Raw genomic sequence first — 27,375 nt, 5'->3', positions numbered from 1 at the left:
ACCCTTCTTTGACTCATCGACGAGTATACATGTCTCGTCGACGAAGCCACATGGCAGCAGTCTATATATATGTTAAGAATCATATTTTCAGCGAAGATTTCATTTCTTTCTTCACCCTTTTTCTCTACTTCAGCTCTCCTTCCTTCTCTCTTTAAATCCGACTCTGTTTTTGCCCGTTTCGACGATCGGAAGTTACCATGATGATCCCAAGGGAGATCCTCTACAACTTAGCAAGAGCAGATTGCTAATTTAGGGTGCTTGGGTACCATCCCAAAATTAGGGTAAGTGAGTTATTTTAAGGTTTTCATGGTTATTAAGGATTTCTGGGCCTAGGAAATGTATTAGATGTTAATATACTAGAGTTTGAGTTGATTAAACAGGGGTTGATGTGGTTTCAGGGTTTGGAGTTCTAAACACTACATGCATGGGTTGAGGATCCCTGCGGGTGTTTCCTCAGGAAATCAGGTAAAGTTGATAAATAGTTAATGGTTTAGGATTTCATGGATAAAATGAGATATGTGAGCCTGGGGAAAATGTAAGTATAGTTATTATTCTAAGTTTGAGTTGATTGAATTAGGAAATATACATCATTTCACTAAGTGGGTAGAAGTAGAAGCTCTGGCCCACATAATAGAACATCACCAAGTTCATATGGACTTCGGTGGTCTGCAGGTACGACATCCCCTAGGCTATAATGATAGATAATGGGAGACAGTTTGACAATGATCGCTTCAAAAAATTTTGCACAGACCTAAGCATAAAACTGCTCTTCAAGTCTATTGCGCACTCGCAAAGTAACAGACAAGTAAAGAATATGAATAGGACGATCTTGCACGGTCTAAGAACACGACTTGAGTCGTCACATGGAAAACGGATAGAAGAACTCCCATCCATTATTTGGGCCTATCATACGACCCGACGAACAACTACTGGGAAAACCCCCTTCATGTGACTTTGGAGTAGAGGCGGTCATCCCGACAGAAATAGGAATCTCTTCATGGTGATGGAAATATTTTAATGAAGAAAACAACAACAAAGAATTAAGGGCAGAATTAGATCTTCTGGAGGAAAGACAAGATCAAGCGCAGGTAAGAATCACGGTGTACCAGCAGAAGGTGGCAAGATATTACAACGGGCGGCTGAGGGCACGGACATTCAACTTAAGAGATTTAGTCCTAAGGAAAGCGCGAAACAACCCTAAAAACCCTGGATCAAACAAGCTAAAGCCTAACTAGGAGGGACCATAGCGAAAAGCATCGGAAATCGAACCGGGAGCATACACACTGAAAGACTTGGAATGAAAGGAGATAAAAAACACGTGGAACTATGATATGTTAAAGAAATATTATTCATGAATTGCAATTTCAATATGGTTGTATGCTTTAAAAGAAAGTCACAAAAGGAAAAATTATGAAAATCTACCCAAAAGATGAGCACAACTCATTAGACCAGAAGACGACCCAAAAGATAAGCACAACTCATTAGGCTAGAAGACAACCCAAAAGATGAGCAAAGCTCATTAGGCTAGAAGATGACCCAAAAGATGAGCACAACTCGTTAGGCCAAAAGACAGACCGAAAGATAAACACAGTTCATTAGGCAAAGAAAAGTCGGCTCGAAAGATGAGCACAACTAATTAGGCCACAAGACAACTCAAAAGATGAGCACAACTCATTAGGCAAAGTAAAATTGGCCCAAAAGATGAGCATAGCTCATTAGGCTAGAAGAAAGCCCGAAAGATGAGTATAGCTCATTAAGCAAAGAAAAACCAGCCCAACTGATGAGCAACGCTCATGAGGCCAGAAGACAACCCGGAAGAGCTGCTTGGCACAAAAGTGCCCTTGAAAGGCTGCTCGGCACAAAAAGCCTTGCAAAGAGCTGCTCGACAAATATATATATAATGCCCTCGAAAGGTTGCTCGGCATGAAATGACCCTTAAGGAGCTGCTCGACAAAAAAAACGCTCTCGAAGAGCTGCTCAGTACAAAAAAGTCTCACATGAGCTGCTCGGTGCAAAAAACCTCGCAAAAATATGCTCAGCATGAAATGCCCACAAGAGCTGCTCAACATGAAACACCCTTCAAAGAAGGGTTATGCGCAAAAAACTCAGTAATAATAAGCTCGGGAAAGCCAACAATGCTTCAATCTCGGCTCAGTTAAAGCCAAAGTTGCAACGACCTCGACTCAAAAGTCTTGTACTTGTTAACAACCGGCTTGGTTTAGTCGAAAAAGCAGCAGGCTTGACTCAATAGGTCGTTTACTCGTTAACAAACAACTCGGTTAAGTTGATACCGCATGGACTTGGCTTGGCAAGCCACTTACGCATCAATAGCCGGCTCGGCAAGCTGCATACCAATCAAGTGATCGACTTGGATGAGCTGACATTACAACGACACCAGCTCGGAGAGCCACACAGGCATCAAAGTTGGCCCAGACAAGCCGAAAACTCAGCGAATTTGCCTCGGATAAGACAACTACTCACTAACGTCGGCTTGGCAAGCCATAAAACCTTTTACTCAAAAAGCTGTATATAGGAAGATAGCTCTAGTAAGTTAAAAAAATAAAATAAAATAAAGAGAGCATGACAATTTTCGAACTTTGGAAACCAACTCCAAAAATTCGAAACTAGGGGGGGGGGGGGAACTGATATACCCCAAATATATCACTAAGAAAGCCAATATACCATAAGTCAAAAAGAGACTAGAGCCTTGCATTGATGAGGACAGTTACCACCCAAGTCAATTGCTCAGTCAGAGCAATTGATGCTAGCGTCATGATGACCAGAGCGATCTACGCCAACGTTATAATAACCGGAGGGAATCACGCCAAACGCCATAAACACGCTCATAAATGGCAAATCTCGTAAGGGTCAAATCTCGCCAATATAAAAGGGGGTGCTATGAAGAGGTAAGGGCATATGATCCTAAACTACTTTTATTGTTGCTTACAACCTTTCAAACCAATCCCTTACTTAGGCATCAGAGAGTACACCCCGGGTCCTCCAAGCGACTCTTTTTTCTATCCTTTTTAGGGTATCAAGATTGGAAGGTTCATCGGAGTACAAAGACACACTTGAATTGTCCAAATGAGTTGGCTTCACATTCTCTACATAAAGGGGAAAAGAAAAAAAAAATTTTACAACTTTTATGAACTTTTGAATAATTTTAAAATTTTCAAACAATTCACCCCTTAATTTTTGTGAGAGTACAAAAACACAAATGAATTGTTTAAAAATTTAAATTCAAAACTTATTTCTTGGTCCAAATTTAATGAGGCCTATTTTATTTTTTCCTAGCAAAACATAATAATGCACTCAAACAAGTTGACAAAATTTAAAAATTTTTCATATATATATATATTGACCATAACAAAAAAGGAGTAAGACAGTAACCTTCCTTTAGGTTTCAAAAAGATATTGACCTCCCGGGGTTTTAAAAATCTCACAAATCTTCTCTCACATTTGCTTTTTGAGACTATTATATCCCTCAAAATTCTTATGTTTTATAAACTATAGAGGAAGATTAGTATTTTTTTGGCAAAACCTTGGGAGTTCATTATTATTATTTTTTTTCCTAAACTTGAAATCTTGTCAAATTCCCGAAGAAACAAAGTGATGAAATTTACGGCTCGTGTCTGTCTCTTTGCTCTCTCCATCCTTTGCAATAAGAAATTAGGCCTTTGGGATGGATAGCATACTCCTTCCACAGATCCTCTTACAATAAAATCACTCTAAATAATATGAATATAGGTAGATTGCACCGTGGGAGATCATGGTCACGGTGGGAGGAGGATCTAAATTTTTTCCCTCCATCAAGCCGTCGTTGCATCATTTCCCACTCCTCTAGCGACTATGAAGTCAGAAACATCCTCCTCCTCCCCACCAAAGCCACCGCAGGCGCAACTTAACCTCCACCATGCTTTCACCAACCTCCAAAGCCACTGCTCTGGCTTCCTCCACCAATTCTCCCCTTCTCTGCCCCAGCATCGCCCTCAGAATCTCTTCAGCCACAGCTTTAATTCTCTCAAAACCCACATCGAATCTGCTCTCTCCAACCTCGGAAACCAAGCGACTCGAGCCTCCGACGCTGCATGTTCGAGATTCGGGTCCGGTTCTGGTTCTGGATCTTCTCTTACTGCCAAAACCCCAGTCTGGGCTTGGATTGCTGAAAGGAATGAAAGCCAGTTCAAGTGGCTTCGCCGTTCGGGCGCTGCTATGTCGACGAAGGCCATTGAAGAGCGGTTGGCGGGTGTGCCTGTCTACGCACTCAGCAATTCCTCGGAGGAGTTCGTGTTAGTTTCGGGCATCAGAAGTGGAAAGTCTCTTGGGCTGTTTTGTTTCAAAAAGGAGGATGCAGAGGCGCTTCTTGAACAGATGAAATCTATGGACCCCACAATGCGGCAAGGATCCAAAGTTGTTGAGGTTGCTCTGAACAAGGTGGGCCTTGAAAATTGTGACGAACACGTTGGATTGATAGCCTAATGTAGAATAAAGGTTGGTGGAATCTAATGAAGGTTGGTGTTGCAGGTTTTTCAGCTCCAGGTCGATGGAGTGGCCTTTAGGTTGATACCAGAGGCTTCCCAAATCAAGAATGCTGTTAAGGTGAGTGATCCTGAAAAGTAGATAATTGTAATGTTTGCTTGTGCAGGAAGTGTGCGTTTACCAAATCAAGAATGCTGTTAAGGTGGTATTTAGGTTGTGCTTTAATCAGTCCAATATCAATGGAACTTATTTTTTGATAAAGGGGATAGGTACACTGGATCTTGTAAAAAAACATGATGCTACATAAAGTTGTTCTTTAATCAGTGGAATATCAATGTAACTTATTTTTTGATAAAGGGGATAGGTACACTGGATCTTGTAATAAAATCATGATGCTACATGAAGCATTGTGGAATATATGCATTAATTCTCAATTTGCGCCTATGGAATCAATCGGGATATTTTAAAATTCCCAACAGCTAAGCCTCCTCACCCTCCAAAATTTTGAGAAAGAGAATTTTGAAGTGTGTATCAACTTTTGAATGAAAACTGCGAGACCTTAAAGGTCCAAAGCTTCAGAATTTGTGCCAAATGTTGTGTCTTTGACCCAAATACTGCAAAATCTGGCTTAGACTAGCAGGGGGTTTCTATCTTTTTGAAGCCACCAAACCAGGGACTGCGAAAAACAAAGACAATAATGGGATAATTTGATTGTCTGAACTTCAGGCATGCAAATTGGTTGTGGTCTATGTGTATTGGCATTCATGCATATATTTTCTCGTTAAGAGGATCTATTGGCTAGTGCAAGTCCTAACCAAAGTTGGTTTTCATCATTTGATACAGGGAGTATTCATATATATTTAGAACCATAAGCTGAGAAGTTTGTGTGTGTGTGTGTGTGTGTGGTTTTTTTTTTTTTTTTTCCACTTTTTTAAAAATAATTATTTTCTAATTTTGACTCGCACAAATTGGATAAGTCGTTAAGTAATTTTCAGTAGTTAAAGAAAGCATCATTTATGAAAAAAAAAGGTAACTTTAATAAGTCACAAATCACAATTTTTTATAGATCCATCCTAAACAGCCCCTTGGAAACTAACAACTACTTCCTTGAATTCATGCAATGTGTTTGGGGAGTTTACATTGCCTTGGAGTGAAAACATTTGTAAAAATAATTGCAATGAGAGTTCAATTAGGTGATTGTGGATGGTCTTGATGGTGATTTTTATTGCAATGTAAATCTCAGCAGCTTGGGTTAAAGTCACTTTTATGAGACCTCAGCAGCTTGGGTTATAGTAACTTTTATGAGTTACAACTCACTTAAGTTGTTTTCATAAGTCATCCCAAACACCCCCCTTGGAGATTAACGACTATTTCCTTGAATTCATGCAATTGACTTTGGGGAGTTAATCCTTAGTGGAGAATAATTAAGAAGAGTTTTGGTCAACGAATTGTTGGGTTAAGTTAGTAGTTTGTTATATTTTTAGTTTAATTAGTAGAGTATTATGTGTATTTGGGGACTTGTTTGTAGTATTTTGTATTCTAGGAGTATTTTTGTAATGTAAAGTAGTTTTAGGGGTTTATATGTAATTTCATGTAGAGGCTTTCTTATAAATAGTGTGTGAAAGCCATGTTGTAGGCAACATTTGATGAATTTGAATTGAATTGAACGTGCGTTTTCCCCTGGTGCTTCCTCTCTCATACCTTCTCGTTCCTTCCTCTCGTCAAATTTCTTTATGGCTGCAGAACCTTGATGCTGCCCCTGCATCATTTGGTATTAGAGCCCAACTTCGATCTCCGTTCTTCCATTTCAACCCCCCATATTCTCTTTCTCCTTTCTTTTCTGCCTTGTTCTTCTAGTTCCCCCCCTTCTTCTTCTTCTTCTTCTAGCCGTCGGCCCTTCGAGAGTCCCAACCTCCTGTGCTTTTTTCATCAAAACACTGCAACAACTGCAATCCCCATCACTTGATCTACACTTGACTGAAGTTTCATTGCTGGAGTCTTACCACTGGCAATGCGCACGCGTGCTGGCGACCTATGAGTGGGACTCGCCTTGAGTCTTTCTCCTGTTTCCTGTTTTGCGAGAAATTGCTTCAATTGTGAGATTTTGGGCTTTCTCCAAGATATTTTGAATTGCTAGGAGATATTTTGATTGTGGACAAAATATATTGCAAGCAAGTGCAATAATTTGATACGAAACCCTAGAAATTGTCAATCCAACATTAAAAATCATATTTTTTTTGCTGAGTTTTCTTTGTGAATTATTTCATTTCAGCAGGACAATCAATATCAAAGGTGAATTGGAGATAATTTTTGAGAAATTGGGAGTAAGACTTGTGAAAAATTGTGTTAAAGGCCAGTTGGCGATATAAAGTTGCTGTATATGTATGTATAAATTTTGCAACATGGTGACAAACTATACGAAAAAGGAATGCCATTTTCCAAACTTTGGGCACAATTTCAAGCTTTTCAACACCTTTCTCAAATGTGGAGAAAAGGTTTGCAAAATTATCATTGATGGAAGATGTCCAATGAACGTGGTTTCCATAAATGGGGTCACTCGAATGTAGCTTTCATATGGAACCTCGTCCAGAGCCTTATGAGATGTCTTGGGTTGATAAATCTACTGTGCATGTTTGTGAAAAATGTTTGGTTCCTATCCAAATGGGTGACTATTTTGATAACATTTCGTGTGATATCATACCTATGAAGATTGCTCATGTACTCCTTGATTCTCCTGGGTTGGATGATTTGGGTGACTCAATGATATGAGAACACATACGTCGTCCACTATAATGGTAAGAAGATCATTTTTAGACCCGCTTTACTAATCAACCAAGACAAGGAATCAATCACAATTACTCAACTTGAAGACACTACAAGGAAGGGAATGAATGTGTTTGAAGACATCCAAAGTCTTTCAAACATACCAATTGTCGAGTTTGTCATTCTTGATATGTTCACTAATGCTAACTCTCAATTCAAGTCTATGATGTTGCCAATGGAACATGGTTTCTTGTATCACTAAAGTGCTAGCTTTCAAAGAGTCCAAGTTTGCTTCTTATGTCTAATTCTCCAACATTTCAAAATTTGAGGCCAAATTTTTTCTAACTAGGGGCGAGTTGATGTAGGACAAGAAGCAAGATCTTGGGAAGATCCTTACTGGAGAATAATTAAGAAGAGTTTTGGTCAGGAATTATTGGGTTAAGTTAGTAGTTTATTTTGTGTTTAGTTTAATTAGTAGTGTACCATGTTAATTTGAGGGCTTGTTTGTAGTATTTGTGTATTTTAGGGGTATGTTTGCAATGTAAAGTAGTTTTAGGGGTTTATAGAGAATTTCATGTAAAGCGGTTTTCTTATAAATAGTGTGTGAAAGCCATGTTGTCGGCAGTTGTTGATGAATTTGAATTGAATTGAATGTGAGTTTTCCCCCTAGCATCTCCTTTCTTCCCCTTTTCCCCTTCCTTCCTCTCTTCAAATTTCTCCATGGCTGCAAAACCTTGATGCTGCCTCTACATAATTGGGGAATGGACTTGAGGTGATTCTTTAGTGCATGCATGAACCTTAGTGGCTTGGATTCAAGAAGTTCATTGTTGTTGGTCTTTTGGTATGTCAGAAAAATGTAATTGTTTTACTAAGCCGAATAACTTCACTCTAAAGGTAAGTAATGACGTTTGATGGAATGTATCATTAAAAGTGCAGAAGCGTTGTAATTAAGTATTAGGTTACAAATTGATTAGAAAGATTAATTGATTTATGATTAGTTGAACCTGTATGATTGAAATTAATTTTTTTTTAAATTAATAAAGCACCTAGTTTTTACTTTTGTTGAGCTTTTCGCTCCTATAAACATGCAAGGATTTTTTTGCATATTAACCATCATTTTCTGGGAGTAATGAGAGGGGTCTTGTGTCTTGGGACTTCCATTTCTTTAGTATTCTCAATGAGAGAGAGATAGAAGAGTTTACTTGCTTGTTGAGCGTTCTAAATTCATTCATTCCCTAAACCAGGGGACATAGTAGGCTTTGGATTGGGGACTCTTTAGGTTCATTCTCTTCAAAGTCTTTTTTTGTTCATTTGACCAAACCTATTATTCCCTATCTTTTTCATCTCAATGGTATCGTATGGAAGGCTGCTGTTTTTTTATGATTTGAGCTTTCTTATGGACTTTGGCTCTCAAAAGGGTTATAATACAAATGACTTGCTTCAGATTAGGAGGCTTTATATGACTCTCAACCCTGAGATCTGCTTGATGTGTGGCAAGGAAGGTGAGACTGTCATTTATTTCTACATTGTGCGGTGGCAAGGGCACTGTGGAATAATTTGTTTTCCTGCAGTGGTGAGGATTGGATGGCTCGGAAGACTACTTATGATTTTATTGGTACAGTTTTGGGGCTTCGGAAGGAAGAGAAAAAAGAAAAGGTTCTGGTTTTGCGTTGTTTTTGCTATATTGTGGACTATTTGGCTTGAAAGGAATGCTAGGATACTCAGAGATCAGAAGACTCGGATACATTTGATTTGGGAGAAAGCTTCATTTTTTGCTGCATTTTGGGCTTATTCTTTTGGGGCCTTTGGGATTGTATTGCTTTAGATTAGTCTTGTCTTTCGTCTTTCGAAATTCCTCTTCATTTCTTTTTTTGCTTAAAATTACAACAAAGGAAGTTGATAGACTGGAGAGGATTATGAGTGGTTTTCTTTGGTCATGAGTGGGTGGGAGGAAAGGCCATATTGTGGGTTGGGAGGTTGTTAGGAGGTCCAAGAGTGAGGGGACTTAGGTCTTTGGTAACTTGTCTAAAATTATTGACCTAGTGATTGATTCTTATTCTTATTATTGTTATTTTTTGGATATGGGGAAAATATAGTAACAAGGAACAAAGGACAAAGAGAGAAGAACAAGTTTGTCCTCCAAGGATGCAAAAGAAAAGTTATAAACAATTACAATGGAACTGCATTCCAATCCCTTTGCATGTTGGGCGGTGAAATGCCTTGGAAAATCCCTAAAAAAGAAGCCCCGAAAGAGGCAAGAAACTTAGGGTCTGGGCCATCATTTAGGTTATATGATTTAAGCTCATGGGAGCAAGAGAGGAAAAAAATTGGGTGGGCCATCTCTGCACTTAGCTAAGAGATGCATACCTTTTGGGCCTATTCAAGACAAAGCCCATAACGCACTTCATAAAGGGCCCAAGTTTCTATTCGACTTAGAGGCCAAATATGGTGTGTTCAAATTTTATAATGAAGCACTTGTGTGAGGCAAGCCCAAAGTGCCCATGATAGTTGACTTGATGATCAATGTGAGCCAATATTTCAGGGGAGGGGACAAAGCATCCTCACATTCGTCTTCGACTATATCCAGATTAAGATTGATCTTGAAGAATGTAGGAATATCAGGTCTTGCCTAGGAGTGGGAGGTTCTTATCAGAACAAGGTTAAACGAATTGCCTTCTTAGAGGGAGAAGTCTTAGGGGCAAACTTTTTTCTTATACAGACTTATGTATATGTGTGTGTATCCAACACCAACAGCAAGCCTTAAGTCCCTCTAGGCGGAGTTGGCTACATGAATCCTTTTCTGCCTATTCATATGATCGAGAGCATTTTCCTCTACTAGATTAAGAACTATTAAATCTTTCCTCACTATCTCATTCCAAGTTATGTTAGACCTACCCCTATCACTTTTCATGTCAAAAACAATAGCTAACTCACTCCTCCTTATAGGTGCGCCTATGCCTGCATTTCAAATGCCCAAACCATCTAAGACGTCCCTCTCTTATCTTATCTTTTACAGGTGCTATGCCTAGATTAGTTGGCATAATGCACGTTCCTTAATTTTATCTTTTAATGTTATACCACTCATCCACCTTAACATTCACATTTTGACAACTTTTACTTTTGTACATGTTGTTTCTTAGTTGCCCAACATTCTGAACCATGAAGCATAGCTGATCTTATAGAACTTTCCTTTAATTTTAAGGGTATTCTATAATCATGTAACATGCCTGATGCACTCTTCCATTTTACCTAACTTGTTTTAATTCTATGTATTACATCCTCTTCAATTTCCCCGTTTTCTTGTATAATAGATCTAAGATATTGAAATCTATAATTGTTATTATTTTCTTGATTATTAAGTTTAATCTTCTCTCCACTACTCTTCCTTACATTACTGAAATTATATTTTATATATTCTGTCTTATTCCTACTTATCCTAAAACCTTTTGACTCTAAAGCGGTTCTCCAAAGTTCTAGCTTAGATTCCACTCCACTCCTACTTTCATCAATCAAGACAATATCATCTACAAACAACATACACCAAAGGATCTTGTTTCGGATATTCTTAGTGAGTTCATCAATCACTAAAGTAAAAAAGATAAGAACTCAAAATAGAACCTTGATGTGCACCTATTATGATTGGAAATTCTCTAGATTCCCCTCCTACAGCCCTAACATTAGTAATTACTCTATCATACATATCCTCAATAAAAATCGTATGCAAGTCCCTTTTCTTTTCTCCAAACTCTTCCATTAATCTTCTTAAAAGATAAATAGCTTTTATTGTCGATCTCCCAAGCATACAACCAAATTGATTCTTTAAAACCCTTGTTTCTAGTCTTATTCTTTGTTCAATTACGCTTTTCCAAAGTTTCATTGTATGTCTCAAAATCTTAATTCCGCAATAATTATTACAATTTTGAATATCTCCTTTGCTTTTGTATACCTATTAATGTGCTTTTCTTCCATTCCTTCGACATCTTCTTGGTTCTTAGAACAATGTTGAATAGAGAGTCGATAAGTTAACCAGATATTTCCTTTATCCCTTAAATATTTCCAACTTTCAATTGGTATATTATCTGGTCCTATTGATTTCCCACTTTTCATCTTTTTCAAAGCCATCCTAACTTCAAGGACTCTAATTTTGTGAATAAATCTCCGATCTCTAGACTTTTCCTCATCTGTCACTTCCAAGGTCAATCTTTCATTTTGGTTTTCATTAAACAATTTATCAAAATGTCTCCGCCGCCTCTCTTTTCATCATAATGCACACACACACACACACACACACACATATATATATATATATATATGTATGTATATTGTCATAATGCATTTTGATCCTATGAGTAGGAGTTGGTATATATAACAACGTAAGTCATCCTAGATGGCACCTTGTCCTTTGCATTTAAGTTAACCCATCTGTATTTTGTAAATTTTTTGTAAAATATATTCAACAACAATGATGTTCATTCTATTTTACATCACCAAATGACATTGTCACATGGTCAAATCCTTTTCTTTTTAATTTTTTAAAATAGAAAATGAAAGTTACATAGTCATGTCTTTACAACCTTCTTGTTTCCTTTTCAATAGAAAAGAAAGTTTTTACACGGTGATGACAAACTACCTCGAAGGGAGCATATCGAGAAGATTTGAATTTCTTATGATCCTCAACTACAATAACAAAGCCACCAGTGCAATTGACTATACTGATATTTTTTTTTTTTGTAATGCACGATCTAAGGCAATATCCTTAAAATGTTATAAGGGTTAACAAATCCTAATTTGTTATTGTTAGCTTACCACTTTACCTAAAAGCTTAAGCGGTTAGGTTCTAAGCCAACAATGAACATCAAGCTTTAACACTCGTGCAAATGCAGAGCCCGATTGCACATGAAGAGATAAACACACGATAAGCAACATTCATTGTAAGGATAAGATAATTCTTAACAAGCAATTAAGCAAACAATAATCATGTGCAACAATACTAGAACCTAGGACCTCTGGTAACTAGTTATGATACCATGCTAGATTACCACTTCACCTAAAAGCTTAAGTAGGTTTTGACCCAACAATGTAAATCAAGCCTTAAACAATATCTAAATTCAAGTCATTCTAGATCTATTCCCCATTCTATAAGCTACAACTTCTAACCTTAACTGAATCACTTTCTTGCTGAAGTGTTGTTTAGTTAGTTTATGTTGCTACTCTATGCATAAATTACAAAATGAGTTCTTTCCTTGGATTATGAAGAGTTATATTGCTTATCCATCTTAGCATTCTCATTTTCGTGACCTTTAATTTTAGGATATATTGTTTTTTTAGTTGCTTAACATTTTCTTTCAAATAAAATATGACCACCCTAAAAACCCTTTTAATTTTAGAGGTATTCTACAATCGCACAACACACCCAAAACACTTCTCCATCAGTCCAAACGTGCCTTAAATCTATCCATGACAGCTTTTTAGTATCTCCTTTAGCTCACGTAGTAGATCCAAGGTATTGAACTCTGCTATTACTTGGAATTTCTTGATCATCGACTTTAATATTTGCTCTGTTATTTTTCTTAGAACTACTAAAATTGCATCTCATATATTTCGTCTATTTTTACTTTCCTTGAAATCTCTAAATTCTAAAGCTTCTCTCCAATTCCAACTTAGATTTTATTCTACCTCTAGGTTCATCTATTAAGTCTATACAATTAGCAAAACAATATACACCATGAACCTCATTTCGAATATTTAGCAAGTTATTCCATGATTAAAGAAAAATATCAAGGACTTAAAGCAGATCCTTTATATATGCCCATTATGATTGAAACTTCCTTAGATTCTCTATTACACTCCTTACATTATTCCTTACCCCACTGTACACATCCTTAATGACATATGCGTACATACTACACACTTTATTCTTTTCTATAACTCACCATAGACCTTTGCTTGAGCATCTTATCTTAGGCTTTCTTTAGGTTAATAAAATCCATGTGCAACTATCTTTTCTTTTCCCTAAAATTTTTCATTGACGTTCTTAATAAATATATAGTCTTTGTAGTTAATCTCTCTAGCATAAATATAATTGGTGAGGATCAACACCATAGAGATACAACAATTTTGCACTGATTACTATGCTTTTTTGAATTCCTCTCTGGTCTTGTGCCACTATTTGTTTTATTTTATTTTTAGCCTAAACTAGTTATTTTTCCCATTTTTGTGGAAAATTTGGATGATATTTTCAACCTTACACATTGAAACTATATTTCTAAGGACAATAATATTATTTTGTTTAATTTTTGTAGGAGTGGCAAAAGGTTGGTGTTTCTGATGAAGGATTCCCTGGGGTTCCAGTTTTCCAGGTTCCCATATTAGTGTCTGCAATTTCAATAATTATTTTGTGGCATCAGTTTTATCTTTTGTACATCTTTATTAATAGAAAATGTGATTTAACAGTATAAACAAAAATTGTATAAATAAATGAGAAAAGTCAATGAAGGAATGAATGAACGATGCTTGTAATTGATACTCATTTATGAAGTGGGATTTCAAAGTTTTATTTGTTAAGATAAAAATTCTTTCAGGCAACTCAATCTCCAATCTTCTTACCTGTTGCTACTATATCAAGAAAATGGGTGAGTATTCCTGCTTTTATTAGGTTGATGGGGAATTTTTACCCTATTATAGAAACGACTTTACCCATATTTTCTAAAAGATCTTTCTAAAGGAACATAAAACTAGGACACAAAGGGCATGGAAGAAAAATATAAGTAAAACTAATTTAAAATTTATACCCACCTCTCAAAAACATTGAACATGAAATATCTAAAATATCAAGAACATACTTCCTTTGTGACAAGACAGTTCCTGTACGAGATCTTGATACATCTATACTCAAGAAGTACTTCAATGGTTCCAAATCCTTGGTTTGAAACTTACTTTGTAGGAAAAGATTTAGGTCTTGGATGCCTCGATCATCGTCATCAATGATCACAATATCATCCATATACACAATAAGAAAAATCCTACCAGATGGAGCGTGACGATAAAATAAAGAGTGATCTACTACACACTGTCAGACGCCAAACTCAAGTGCTACAACACTAAATTGGCTGAACCATGCTCTGTGAGATTGTTTTAATCCATATAATGATCTCTTAAGTTGACACACTGAGCTTGACTCCCCTTAAGCAACAAACCCAGGTGGTTGGTCCATATATACCTCCTCATGAAGATCATGAACGAAAATATTCTTCACATATAACTGATGTAGAAGCCAATGAAAACTAGTGGGTAAAGAGATGAACAAACGTATTGAGGCAAATTTAGTGACCGGAGAGAATGTGTTTGAATAATCCAAACCGTACACCTGAGTATATCCTTGAGTAACAAGGCGGACCTTCAAATGTGCCATAGAACCATCAGGATTGACTTTCGCATTATACACTCAATGACAACCAACCACTGACTTATTTGGAGGAAGAGGTACGAAATCCCAAGAATCATTATCATGTAGCACATGCATCTCTTCAACCATTGCAGTCCTCCACCTAGAATGGGATAGGGCTTTAGAAATGGATTTTAGAAGATCAACAAAGGACAAAGTACTAACAAAATAGTAATACGAGGGTGACATGAAATGATAACAAACAAAACTAGAGATTGGATGGATGTTGGGTACAAGTGCGTTTACCTTTCCGAACAGCTATAGGAAGATTAACATCATGGGAAATTAGATCATTTGACAAGAGAACTAGAGGCGCAATAATAGAAGTTGGAGGAGGCTCTCCTTTGAGTTACCGTGTTTATACCTAAAAATTGGGATGATCCAAGCGACATGAAGGACTCAAATTGGATGAAGATATAGGAGGATTGGGCTGAGATAATAGGTTCAAATTTGGAAGGCAAGACAGAGGAAGGGACTTATCAAGGTCGACAGAACTCAAGGAATTAGAGTAGTATGGTGTAGACCCAAAAAAGATGACATCAACAGAAACAAAGAATCAATGTAAAGTAGGGCTATAGCATCAATATGCCTTTTGAGAATAGGAATAGCCCAGAAAAAATGCATTTGATAGCACGAGGGTTCAACTAATCCCTTCTTGGAGTTAACTGTTGAACAAAGGACACACAACCAAATATATGAGAAGGAAGGGAGAAGAAAGGAGTCTTAGGGAAGATAATTGAACATGGGATTTTACCTCCACGGGCAAAGGATGGCATTTTATTGATGAGGGAGCAAGTTATGAGAACAACATCACACTAGAAAATTTTTGGGACATTCATTTGATAAGATAGTGTACGAGTGACTTTAAGAATATTTCTGTTTTTCCACTTTGCAACTCTATTTTTGTTGTGGAGCATGGGCACAAAAGGCAAAAGGACTGATGGAACATACCAGAAGTCATAGTTGTTAGAATCTCACAGTTCACGATTTGATTCATACAATTTGTATCAATTCGACACCAAATCAATTCGAATCTTATTGGAGAATCTAAAATCAACTGAATTGCTATTGAATATCAATTCACCTTGTGAATCTAGTGAACCAGTCCAAATCTATCGATTCACACGTTTTTAGACCTATTGTATCCTAACAAGCCCGACAAGTTTAAAACTCCATTTTTTAATTGTTTTTTTTTTTAAACATGATTAGCTTCCATTCCTCGTCTATGTCGGTTTTTTGTGCTAAAAAGAGGAGAAAATAGAACTTCAGGCCTTATGTTGCTTTCACAAAACCATTCTTCACTCTTGGGGTATAGTGCTTTACCATTGAGAAGAAGGGACAGAACAAACATCTGTTAAGGTGTTACTCACGATTTGTTATGTTGTTAAGATTCAAAAGTCAATTTTTTTCTTTTTCTTTTGATAGTTCGTTCAATTATTATCATTTTCAAAGGTAATTATTTTTTTCTTCTTTTTAATCAAGAAGGAATATGCATGAAATGTTTTTTTTTTAATTGTTGATAAACACCAAAAGTTCATTTTTTAATTATTTTTTCTTGATTCCTTCCCTTAAATAGTCATATGTTCATTTTTTAATTAATATATCTTGACTCATTCCCTTAATTTTAATTTGTTTAGGGAAATCATACACATGAAGTGTGATTTTTTGATTGTCAAAATGTAAATGTGTTGTGCCATTTTGCTTCTTGTTTATATATCAATATATGCATGTCATTTAGAATTGATTTTGGAAACTTGTACCGAATCTCACGATTCAATTTGATTCTAGATTCACGATTCCCAAAATTGGAATTTTGATTCATGATTCAAATCTCTATTTGACTACTATGCCAGAAGTAGTCACATTTTCAATGAATTGGGTACTGAAGCACTCCTTAGCAATATCACTACAAAGTATCTTGACTGGAATATCAAATTGAGTCTTTATTTGAGAATAAAAGGCACAAAAGATGTTAAACAACTCGGAATGATCTTCCGTTAAATATAATCAAGTCATCTTGGAGTAGTTATCAACACATGCCACAGTGTACTAAAACCCTAACTCGTGACACGAGAAGGATCCCAAATATTGAATCGACTAGCATGAAAGGACTTACCACCCGTTTGTCGACCTGGAAAGCAAAGGGAACACGATGATGTTTTCCCAATTGACAAGACTCGCACTCAAGATCAAACATAGAACTCAATGTAGGAACTAGCCATTTCAAGATGTCTAAGGACGGATGACAAAGGCGATGATGGATTTGGAGTGGTGTAGCTGCGGATGTGCAGGCAATGAGAGGAGAAAGTGACTCAGAGTAGTAAAACGCATGAGCCTCACATCTTGTGCTAGTTGTCTTCTTTGTCTTCAAATCTTAAATAACCACAAAATCAGGAAAGAAAGTGACATAACGATTTAGTGACTTTGTAAGCTTACTAAGTGACATGAGATTGAAAAGGAATTTAGGAGTTTCTAAAACTAAAGAAAGGGAGATGGAAGGTATAGGATTTACTGCTCCTATCCCCTTAATAGCAATAGTGGACCCATCAGTAGGGGTAAGTTAAGGTTTAGGATTCTGGAGGGCAGAAAAGAAGTTGGTTACACTTGTTATATTGTCAGTGGCAGCAAAATCGATAACCCAAGGAAGATACCAAATGACATATAGACTGTAGGATTACCTTTCTGAGCAAAAGATGCAATGTGATAAGATGTTTGTTGAGACGATTGATACTGTAGAAACCTTGAATACTCCTCCTCTGATATAGTCACAGTACGATATTCACTCAAACAAGTGACTAACGAGGGATCCATAGTTTTAGGATTTGCAAAATCCATCCTAGCACTCAAAAACTTAGACCAATGATAACAAGATTTATTGCTGGAACAATCGGAGCAACCACGAAAAGGTGACCCACCATGATCGAGTCACAAATAAATCAGTACAAGGCTGCCACAGCACCAAGAAACTCAGACGCAGCCCCAAGAAACCAACACACAGCACTGGAACAATTGGAGAGATGAATCATCGAAACAACCACAGATAAATCACCAACAAACTTATATGACACTGCCACAGCCTCACAAAAACAGCTTATGAACACTGACCGCTCCAAGAGTCACCAATGACCTTAACTAACACTGAGAATTATCACGAGTGCATGGTCAAAACAAAGATTGGATCTTTGAGCAAAACACATGCCCGGAAGCTTGATATTTTGGTCTATGGAAGGAATTAGAACATTGAATTAAAAAAAAAAAAAAATACACAGCAAATCTCATTGTTTCAGACCCAATAAACTCAATAATCATTGACAAACAGCTTCATGAAGCATCAAACAACCATTCCTCGGGTGCCGCACATGAGCAATTAAAAAAGGTGAGATCTTTGGACAAAACAAATCACGGAATACTCCATTAATATGTTTATAAAGGGATTCAAGCACTGCTAGATGAATTTTGGTAAAAAAAACATGCTTGAAAGTAGCTTCACATGCCGGTACATGGGGTCGCCCCTGACAGCCTTCGACTGGCGCACGAGGGCACGTGAGGCACTGCCTGGAGATGGGATTTCAGTGGGGGTCTGATCGGCAGTATCTGTGGGTGACTATGGTGGTGTTTTTGCAAAATGTATTGTAGATTTTGTGTTCCTGAACTGGCAGTGTCACCCAGGAATTTCCAGTGACTGGTCTGACTTCTGGCAGCTGCTGGCTGTTTTCTAGGGTTATAGTGTTGCTGGAAATTCTTCTATGATGGTAGACATGCAGCAGATTTAGGGTTTTAGGTTTCAATTTTGATGGTGGTTGTAACGATTAGGGTTTAGGTTTTAAAATCATGCTTTGATACCATGTTGAATAATTGGGTAAAATGGAAGACCTAACTTCAATGATAGGTCTCTCCCTGTATTTGTAATATATTTTTAGTACAATGTCAATGACCATAATATCTTTATTAACTCACACTTACTAACATCAACACATAATATTAATGCTAAATGACTAAATAACCATTAATAGTGTCTCTAGTATCATTGTGCAACCCTGTAGGACATGTCAAAATGTGGCAATCTCCTTGGAAAACTCTGCAAGTGGGGTTTCCCTGTGGTCCAAACAAACCTGAAATTGTTATAGAAGTAGGGCGAGGAACCACGAGCTCAGTATATATTCCTATGTCCCCTTCATTCATACAAGAATATCACTTATTTAAAATGTGGTTTCCTTGTATGTACATGTAACATATTGTGTGCGAACACACTCCTTATTCTAAGCAATTTCCTCTTCTAGAATTTCCAACACAAGGCATTCAAATAGTACTTGTTTCAACATCATTTCAACATGGTTGTGTTGCCTCAAATAAATGAAAATTTTCAGCTCAAACAAGTGCCAATTTCTAGCTTGGCCAACCACTGCTTAATGCGGAAATATCTTCCAGAGGTTTAGGGCCTTTCACCCAAGGGAGATACTATCCCTACTTGCTCTAATTTCACAATATCACAGCCACAAACAACCCAAAAAGCCAACTATTCCACATAATCGCAATTCAATATATGCACACACAAGCTATTCCTTAGCAAATAAAGCTGTCATCCTTATGAGATCAATATCTACTACATGAAAATTTCCCAACTAAAAAAAAAAATGTTACTAGGATGAGCAGGATAACGTATGTGCAGCCATATCTAGTAATTAGGAATAACAAGCTTAAATTTTTCATTGTTAGGATCCAATTACATGCAAGTTTCTACCCTTTTTATTTAGAAAACTTCATTTTTACCTGAAATCCCTATTACTTGAGCAAATAGAATGGTATCCCAGGCTTCTTCTATTTCTATCTGTACTTTCTCTTCTCTTTTGCCATCCTCTTTTTTTTTTTCCCCTTTCTTTTCTCCTCTTACATGTAATCCAAAATTTTGAATTTTGCGTCTTTCCACATCCAATTTCTAGAAATTAGTTTTACTAGTCCGGAGATCTCAAAAGGTAAAAAAAGAAAAAAAAAAAAGAAAAAAAAAAGGGGCTTACCTATTTTGTTTTTGTCCAAACAGTGGGGAATGTGTATTTGCTCGAAACAATTCTGAAATGAATAAATGAAAATTAAGAACACCTACCTTGGCTTTCAGCTTCTCCAGTTTATTTTAAGGCTCCTCTGAATTTTGTGTATTTCCTCCTGTTTTTCCCTGAATTTCCTGATTTTCTGTGGAGTTTTCTCTCTTCATTTCTCTCTCTATATCTCTAGAACTAGGCTCTACAGCAAAAGTTTGTTATATTGTGTTGTTGCTGCTCTACATGTCCGGAAATGGGTCAAGACAGGAGCTACTTGCTGCCAGCTGCCTTCCAGGTGTCCTAATCTAGGCTGGAAACATGGCAGGATAGCAGCACCTGGTGGCAACAAGGGCCCTGCAGTGCTGCCATCTTTTTACCAGGTGTCCCCTCTTGGTTTTTCTGTGCCCTCTTTTCTTTTTCTTTTCTATTTCTTCTTGAACTCCTATGTTATTATGCTTTGACAAGAGTTTTCTTAATTTCCTTTCATCTAAGCTCCTCCTACCACTAATAAATTTGAATGAAATTCCCAAATCAATTAACATAATTTAATTAAGGCGCACCTTTTTCCGGAAAAGGAAAGAGATTCCCACATCCTCATGTTTCCTGTGGGCATATGTGTGTGTGTGTGTGTTTTAGATAACAAAAACTTCATTAATGCAAGAAAAGGGAAAAAATGTACAGGGAAAAGAGGACAAGTCATTCTCCTTCACAGCAAAATCAATAGGAAAAAAGAAACAAAGTATTTACATCAATGTTGCCTTCCAATTCCTTTTTATGTCGGACAGTGAGATACCCTTAAAAAAACCCCAAAGAATAAGCCAAAAATGCAGCCAAAAAGTCAAGCTTTCTCCCAAAACAAATGTGTTGGGGTCTTTTGATCTCTGAATATCCTAGTGTTCCTTTCAGGCCATCGCAAAAACAACACAAAACCTTTTCTTTTTTCTTCCATATGAAGCCCCAAAACTGTACCTATATGGAATCATAAGTAGTTTTTGGAGCCACACAATCCTTACCACTTCAGGAAAATAGATTATTCCACAGTACCCTTGCCACTCATAAAGTAGGAATAAATTATAGTTAGTCTCACCTTGTCACACGTCAAACTGACATCAGGAGTGAGAGCCTTATAGGGCATCCTAATCCGAAGCAAGTCATTTGCATTAACTCTGTTGAGAGCCCAAGTCCATATGAAAGCTCGAACCTTAAAAGGAGCAGCAGTCTTCCACACTATTTTATTGAGATGAAAAGATCTGGGAGTAATAGGTTTGGTCAGATGAACAAAAAAAGACTTCGAAGAGAATGAACCCGAAGAGTCCCCAATCCAAAGCCTACTATCCCCCCTAGTTTTGGGAACGAATGAATTCAGAATGCTCAACATGCATGTAAGCTCTTCTATCTCTCTCTCATTGAGACTTCTAAAGAAATGGAAGTCTCAACACACAAGTCCCCTCTTCGAAGAACAGAATTCAGAAATAGCAGCATCATGCACAGATGAAAATCTATACAATTGAGGCGCAAGGTATTCCAATGAAGTCTCACCCACCCAAATATCTTCCCAAAAGCAATCCCTATCCCCAACTCCAACAGAAGAACAAATGAGAGGAAAGAAAAAAACCAGAAACCTGAGAGATAAATTTCCAAGGACATGCATGAGAACCAATTCCTCTCCCCTTAGTATCCCACCCTTTCTTATGAATACCATACTATTTATTATTTTATGCCATAAGGAACCAGACTCTAAGTGGAATATCCATACCCATTTTCCTATTAAAGAAATGCTTTTAGAAACCAAACAACTGATGCCCAGGCCTCCCTCATATTTTGATCTCCTGACCACCTCCCAACTATTAAAGCTTGATATACATTGTTGGCCCACAACCTAACAGCTTAAGCTTTTAGGTAAAGTGGTATTCTAACATAGTATCAAAGCTAGTTACTTGGAGGTCCTTGGGTTCTAGTCTTGTTGCCTGCATTTATAGCATGGTGTTTAAAATATTTATTGTCTTCCCTATATTGTGTGTTTATCTCTCCACATGCTGTTGGGCTGCACTTGCGGGTGAGTGTTAAAAGCTTGGTATACATTGTTGGCCCACAACCTAACAGCTTAAACTTTTAGGTGAAGTCGTATTCTAACACCGACTAACAAAATGATAAAAAAAAACAGCTTAAGCTTTTAGATAAAGTGGTATTCTAACACCGACTAACAAGATGATCTAAAAAAAAAAAAGGAACAAAAAAAAAAAGAATAAACAAGATGATCCCTCTTATCCTTCCCAATATCAGACCGTAAAAAATCTTTTGTGAGCTTCTCTAAACTCCTGGTTACTTCCATAGGAATTTAAAAAAGAGAGGTAGTAAATAGGACTACTAGAGAGACAAGCACTGATGAGAGTAATCTTGCCACTCAAGGAAATATACACCTTCTTCCACCCTGCTAGTCTCTTCTCTACCCTCTCAAGCACCGGATCCCAAAAGGTGGTGGACAAAGGATTCCCTCAAGAGGAAGGCCAAGATACGAAATGAGCCAAGAGAACAAATCACACTCTGCAAGTGATCTAAAATCCTACTAAAATTAATACCAGCCCAACCACTTTTAGACATTAATTTTCTGTCTTGAAATATTTTAAAATTTTTAACAGAGTTAACTACCTTGAGAAATTTTTCATTATCTAATAAAAAAGTATCATCAGCAAATTGTAAGTGAGACACTTCCACCTTATCCCTACCTCCTACCTCTAGACTGTTTAATCACTCCATAATCCGGGGCATGTGATGCCACCCTGCTCAAACCATCTGCAACCAACTTGAACAAGAATGGTGATAACAGATGACACAAACTGAGAAACACTTCGTGGAAGAATTTTCTTCATGCCTTTCGAATAATACACAAAACGTTAGCTATATACATCAACCCTAGCAGCAGAAAAGGAAAAATTAACTAGGTTATATCAGATCCCATGATTTATGGGATATTCTAACAGAATAGGAAACTAACCAAATCAGCCTAATTCTAGGAATACAGGCTGTTACAAAATTTCCTAAAATAGCTAACTATACATGCATAGAATACAAGTCATTAAACATGTTTTCCCGCACTCCCCCTCAAGCTGGCGAATAAGTATTTTCCATTCCTAGCTTGGATACAATACTTTGAAACATTGAACTATTTAACCCCTTGATAAGTACGTCAGAAAGTTGGCCATGTGCAGACACATAAGGTGTACAAATCAATCCGCTCTCCAACTTTTCTTTGATGAAGTGTCTATCAATTTCAATGTGCTTTGTTCAATCATGCTGTACCGGATTATGAGCTATGCTGATTGCGGACTTATTGTCACAATAGTCTCATCGGACCATCCCACTTAATCTTCATGTCTTCTAAGATAATCTTCAACCAAAGTAGTTCACATACACCCTGAGCCTTTGCTTGGAATTCTGCCTCCGCACTAGACCGAGCCACCACACTTTGTTTCTTACTCCTCCATGTCACAAGATTTCCGCCGAGAAAGGTGCAATATCGAGAGGTGGACCTCCTGTCAACAATTGACCCAGCATAATCGGCATCCGTGTATGCCTCAAGAACTAAGCTTCCATTCCTTTTAAACAGAATACCTTTTCCTGATGTCCCTTTGAGGTATTGTAACACTTGGTGAGCTGCCTGCAGATGGACTTCCTTCAGGCTATGCATAAATTGACTAATCACACTTACTGCATAAGCTATATCCGGTTGTGTGAATGAGTCTTCCTACCAGGCGTTGGTACCTTTCTCGACCCACTGCAGCATCCTCCTCTGCCTTTCCAAGTCTAAGGTCAGGATCTATTGGAGTACTTGCTGGTTTGCATGCTGTCTTGCCGGTTTCTTTGAGGAGATTCGTAACATACTTTTGCTGAGGTATAAAAATGCCCTGTCTAGAGTGAGCCACCTCGATCCCAAGAAAATATTTCAGCCTCCCTAACGCCTTGATCTCAAGCCGCTTAGGCAAACACTGACCCAAAATCTGTCGCTCCTTATAATCATGCCCTGTCACTATTATATCATCAACATATACCAAGAGGGCTGTGACTCCCCCTGAAGGTGAGTGTTTAATGAACAATGTATGGTCCCCTTGGCGCTTTCTATATCCCATGGCCATCATAACTCTTGCAAACCTTCCAAACCATGTCCATGGCGAATGGCGATTGTTTAAGACCATGCAAGGCTTTCTTCAACTTGCACACAGTATGAGCAGCCAAATTATTCCCATAACCTGGCGGGACTTCCATATAGATTTCTTCCTTTAGCTCTCCATGCAAAAATGCATTCTTGACATCAAATTTCCGCAAGTCCCAACCCTAATTAGCTACTAGAGACAACAAGATTCTGACAGTGTTCATGTTCGCAACTGGAGCAAAAGTCTCTAGGTAGTCAATTCCATAGGTTTGAGTATAACCCTTGGTCACTAACCTTGCCTTGTATCCCTCTATTGATCCATCTGCTCCATACTTCACAGTGTAAACCCATTTACACCCCACGGGTTTCTTTCCTGCCGGCAATTTCACCAACTCCCAGGTTTTGTTTTTTTTCCAACGCCTCCATCTCCACATTCATAGCTTGTTTCCATTTCTCATTGGATAAAGCCTTGGATAAGGTGGTAGGGATGACAATGGTGTTTAAGCTAACAAGGAAGGATCTGTGGGATGGTGAAAATTTTTTGAAAGACAAGAAATGTGAGAGAGGATATAAAGGTTGTTTTGTGCACTCTTTAGTTCCTTTTCTAACAGCAATGGGAAGATCTTGGTCATTAACCTAAGGTTCGGTTTCAGCTTGCAATGAAGGGTTAGAAATTGTTACCTCATTCTCAGGATCCGAGTTGGAGTCGCGGACTTGCACAAATTCAGGGACAGCCACCTTCCTCCTTGAAAACACTTTGCCAAATCTCACATTCTCAAGAGCAGAATTAGTTTTTTTTCTTTTTTTGGGGGAATTCCGGCATGGGTTTGGACATATGATTAAGCATAGGCTCAGACATGGACATAGACACGGGATTTGGCATAGGGGAACAAGAAACTAGTTTAAATACAGGAAGTGACAATAGATCAAGTAAAGCATCCCTATCCTCCCTACCCTTATCTTCCATTGTTGAACTCTCCCCCTGAAGATAAGGAGTGGTGAAATAGGACTCTTGTTCATTGAAAGTAATATCCCCTGAGACATAGAACTTCTTAGATGGAGGATGATAACATTTATACCCCTTCTGAGTTGAGGAATAACCCACCAAGACACATTTTAATGACCTTGGATCTAGCTTTCCCCTACTTTGACTATGAATATGAACAAATGACTTGCACCTGAATATCCTAGGGACAGGATTATTTGTAGTGTGTATAGAATGTTGAGAGCATTCCCATTGGACTTTTGAATCCCAAGACTTTGGAAGGCAAACGATTTATAAGATGAGCAGCTATAAGAACTGCTTCCCCCCAAAAGGATTTAGGCACACTTTTTTGGAACAGGAAAGCTCGGGTTGACTCAAGGAGGTGACCATTTTCCCTTTCTACTATGCCATTTTGCTATGGGGTATTGACACAAGATGACTTGTGTACTATCCCTTCCTTCTGAAAGTATGGAGTTAGGACTTAATTGAAATAATCCCTAGCATTATCCGATCTAAACCTTTTGATATCGACCCCAAATTGATTTTTAACCATAGAACAAAAATTTGGGAGACTAGTACTGACATCCAATTTACATTTGAGGAAGAAAAGCCAAGTAATTCGAGTACAATCATCAACGAATGACACAAACCATCGTGCCCCAGAAACATTAGGAATATTAGAAGGACCCCAAATATCACTATGAATCAGATAAAAAGGAATAGAACTTCTTTTATTACTGACTAGAAAAGATACACGTTTGTGTTTAGCAAGTTCACACACTCCACAATGAAAATTCTTAACATTTAAAATTTTAAATAAAGAAGGAAACAAAATTTTAATGACTCTAAATGACAGATGTCCTAGTTGGCGATGGTGAAGCCAAACTCTCTTTATTGGACGAAAAATGCTCAGAAACAAAAGAGTGGGAGATAATTTGCTCTTGGTAATTCTTGATTGACTCGATGCTTCGAGGTAGTAGAGGTTATCCTGTTCTCTAGCATGTCCAATCATCCTCCCTGAATCCTCGTCCTAAAATACACAATAACTATGATGAAAAACCACATTGCAACGTAAATCTTGGGTGAGTTTTTGAATAGAGGGAAGGTTTATGGATACTGTAGGAACATGGGGAAAATTTTTTAAAATCATTGATGGGTCTATTTTGACATCTCCTACACTTGCTATTGTGGTCAAGAAACCATCGACTGTGGCTATTTTCCTACTGCTCGGGCATGGCAAATATGTGAAAAGACCATTTAGTGAGTGGGTCATATGGTTGGTAGCACCTGAGTCCATGACCTAGGAGTTGGCAAAGGTTTCACCCGAGACATTGAATCCAATAGAGGTAGGAAACTTACGTGAATATGTGAATGAGCAAGTACCTGAAGGTTTGTCAAGATTGCCAATAAGAGATCTCACCCTCTCGACCTCTTCTTGGTTGAGACCGCCTAACTCTTGTGGTGCTGCTTCACTTTGCTGTACCGCAGCAACATGAGCCTGACCATTGTTCCTTGGTTGCTCTCCTTTCTGTCCCCACTCTCGGCTTAGAGGTTTTCCATGAAGTTTCCAACACTGTTCACGAGTATGGTGTGCCTTCTTACAATAAGTGCACCACAAGTTGTCCTTCTAATCACGGTTTTGGGCCTTTGGCTGACCAGGTCTCCCATTTTCAAAAACTAGTGCCTGTTCCACATTTGTGACTGAATTATTGCCACCACTAGCCACCATGGCCGAGCTGTCCGTGTTTTGTGGTTCAAGCATCAAACCTCTTCTGCTTTCTTCGCCTCGAATCAGTGCCACCACCTCATTAAAACACAGAACTTCTTGCTTGCCGAGAATTTGAATCCTCACTTGATCAAATTCTGGATTAAGTCCAACATGAAAATCATGGACTCTATCTTGCTCGATGAAATCCTTTAGAACAGCAGCATCTTCAGGACACTTGGTTTTTATCACTCTATAATGATCAAGTTCTTGCCACAAAGATTTCAATTGGTTGGCTTATTCAGTAACAAATTTACTCCCTTGTTTTGCTGCAATCGTCTTCACCTTCACCTCATATACTTGAGCCGCATCTCTAGCTTTTGAGTATGTTTGTTGAATCGCATCCCAAATATCCTTGGCAGTAGCCAAGAACATACATGTGTCACTAATCTCAGGAATCATAGAATTCCACAGCCACGCCATAATCATGGAATCTTCTTCATCCCATGCTTCAAAACGAGGATCTCTTGGTTTCGGCCCTGTACCCATGAGATGGCTGATCTTTCCCTTCCCCGGGTTGTTGGGATAGAACAATCTCCTTCGATTGTGTTGTAGCGGTTGTCTCTGCAACCTCCGATTCACGAACAATGATCTCTTGGCGATTAAGGCCGATCACTCGAGACAGAAACCACCAGTAATGAAGGCTGGCAAAGGTAGAAATAAGAGTAGAAACTGCTCTAGGAAATTTCAGCAATGAAGGCTGAACAGAAAATGTGCAAAAATACTCTGTTTTTGAACTAAAAAACAGGGTAC

At 37.9% G+C, this 27,375-nt stretch overlaps 1 protein-coding gene across 1 annotated transcript in view; it reads left to right on the top strand.

Annotated features, from left to right (window-relative positions):
* Positions 1-3,327: 3,327 nt before the first annotated feature.
* LOC131150255 (protein TIC 22-like, chloroplastic) overlaps positions 3,328-27,375 on the top strand; it is a 43,964-nt gene continuing 19,916 nt past the window's right edge. Inside the window, exons 1-3 of the mRNA XM_058100862.1 lie at positions 3,328-4,434; positions 4,525-4,599; positions 13,545-13,601. Coding sequence (XP_057956845.1) covers positions 3,850-4,434; positions 4,525-4,599; positions 13,545-13,601 — 717 coding nt within the window. The 5' untranslated portion in view covers positions 3,328-3,849. The remainder of the gene's footprint in view (positions 4,435-4,524; positions 4,600-13,544; positions 13,602-27,375) is intronic.

Source organism: Malania oleifera, chromosome 3, assembly GCF_029873635.1.
Source record: "Malania oleifera isolate guangnan ecotype guangnan chromosome 3, ASM2987363v1, whole genome shotgun sequence".
Lineage (NCBI taxonomy): Eukaryota > Viridiplantae > Streptophyta > Magnoliopsida > Santalales > Ximeniaceae > Malania > Malania oleifera.
The sequence above is the reverse complement of the archived record's forward strand: the minus strand, read 5'-3'. Positions and strand labels throughout refer to the sequence as shown.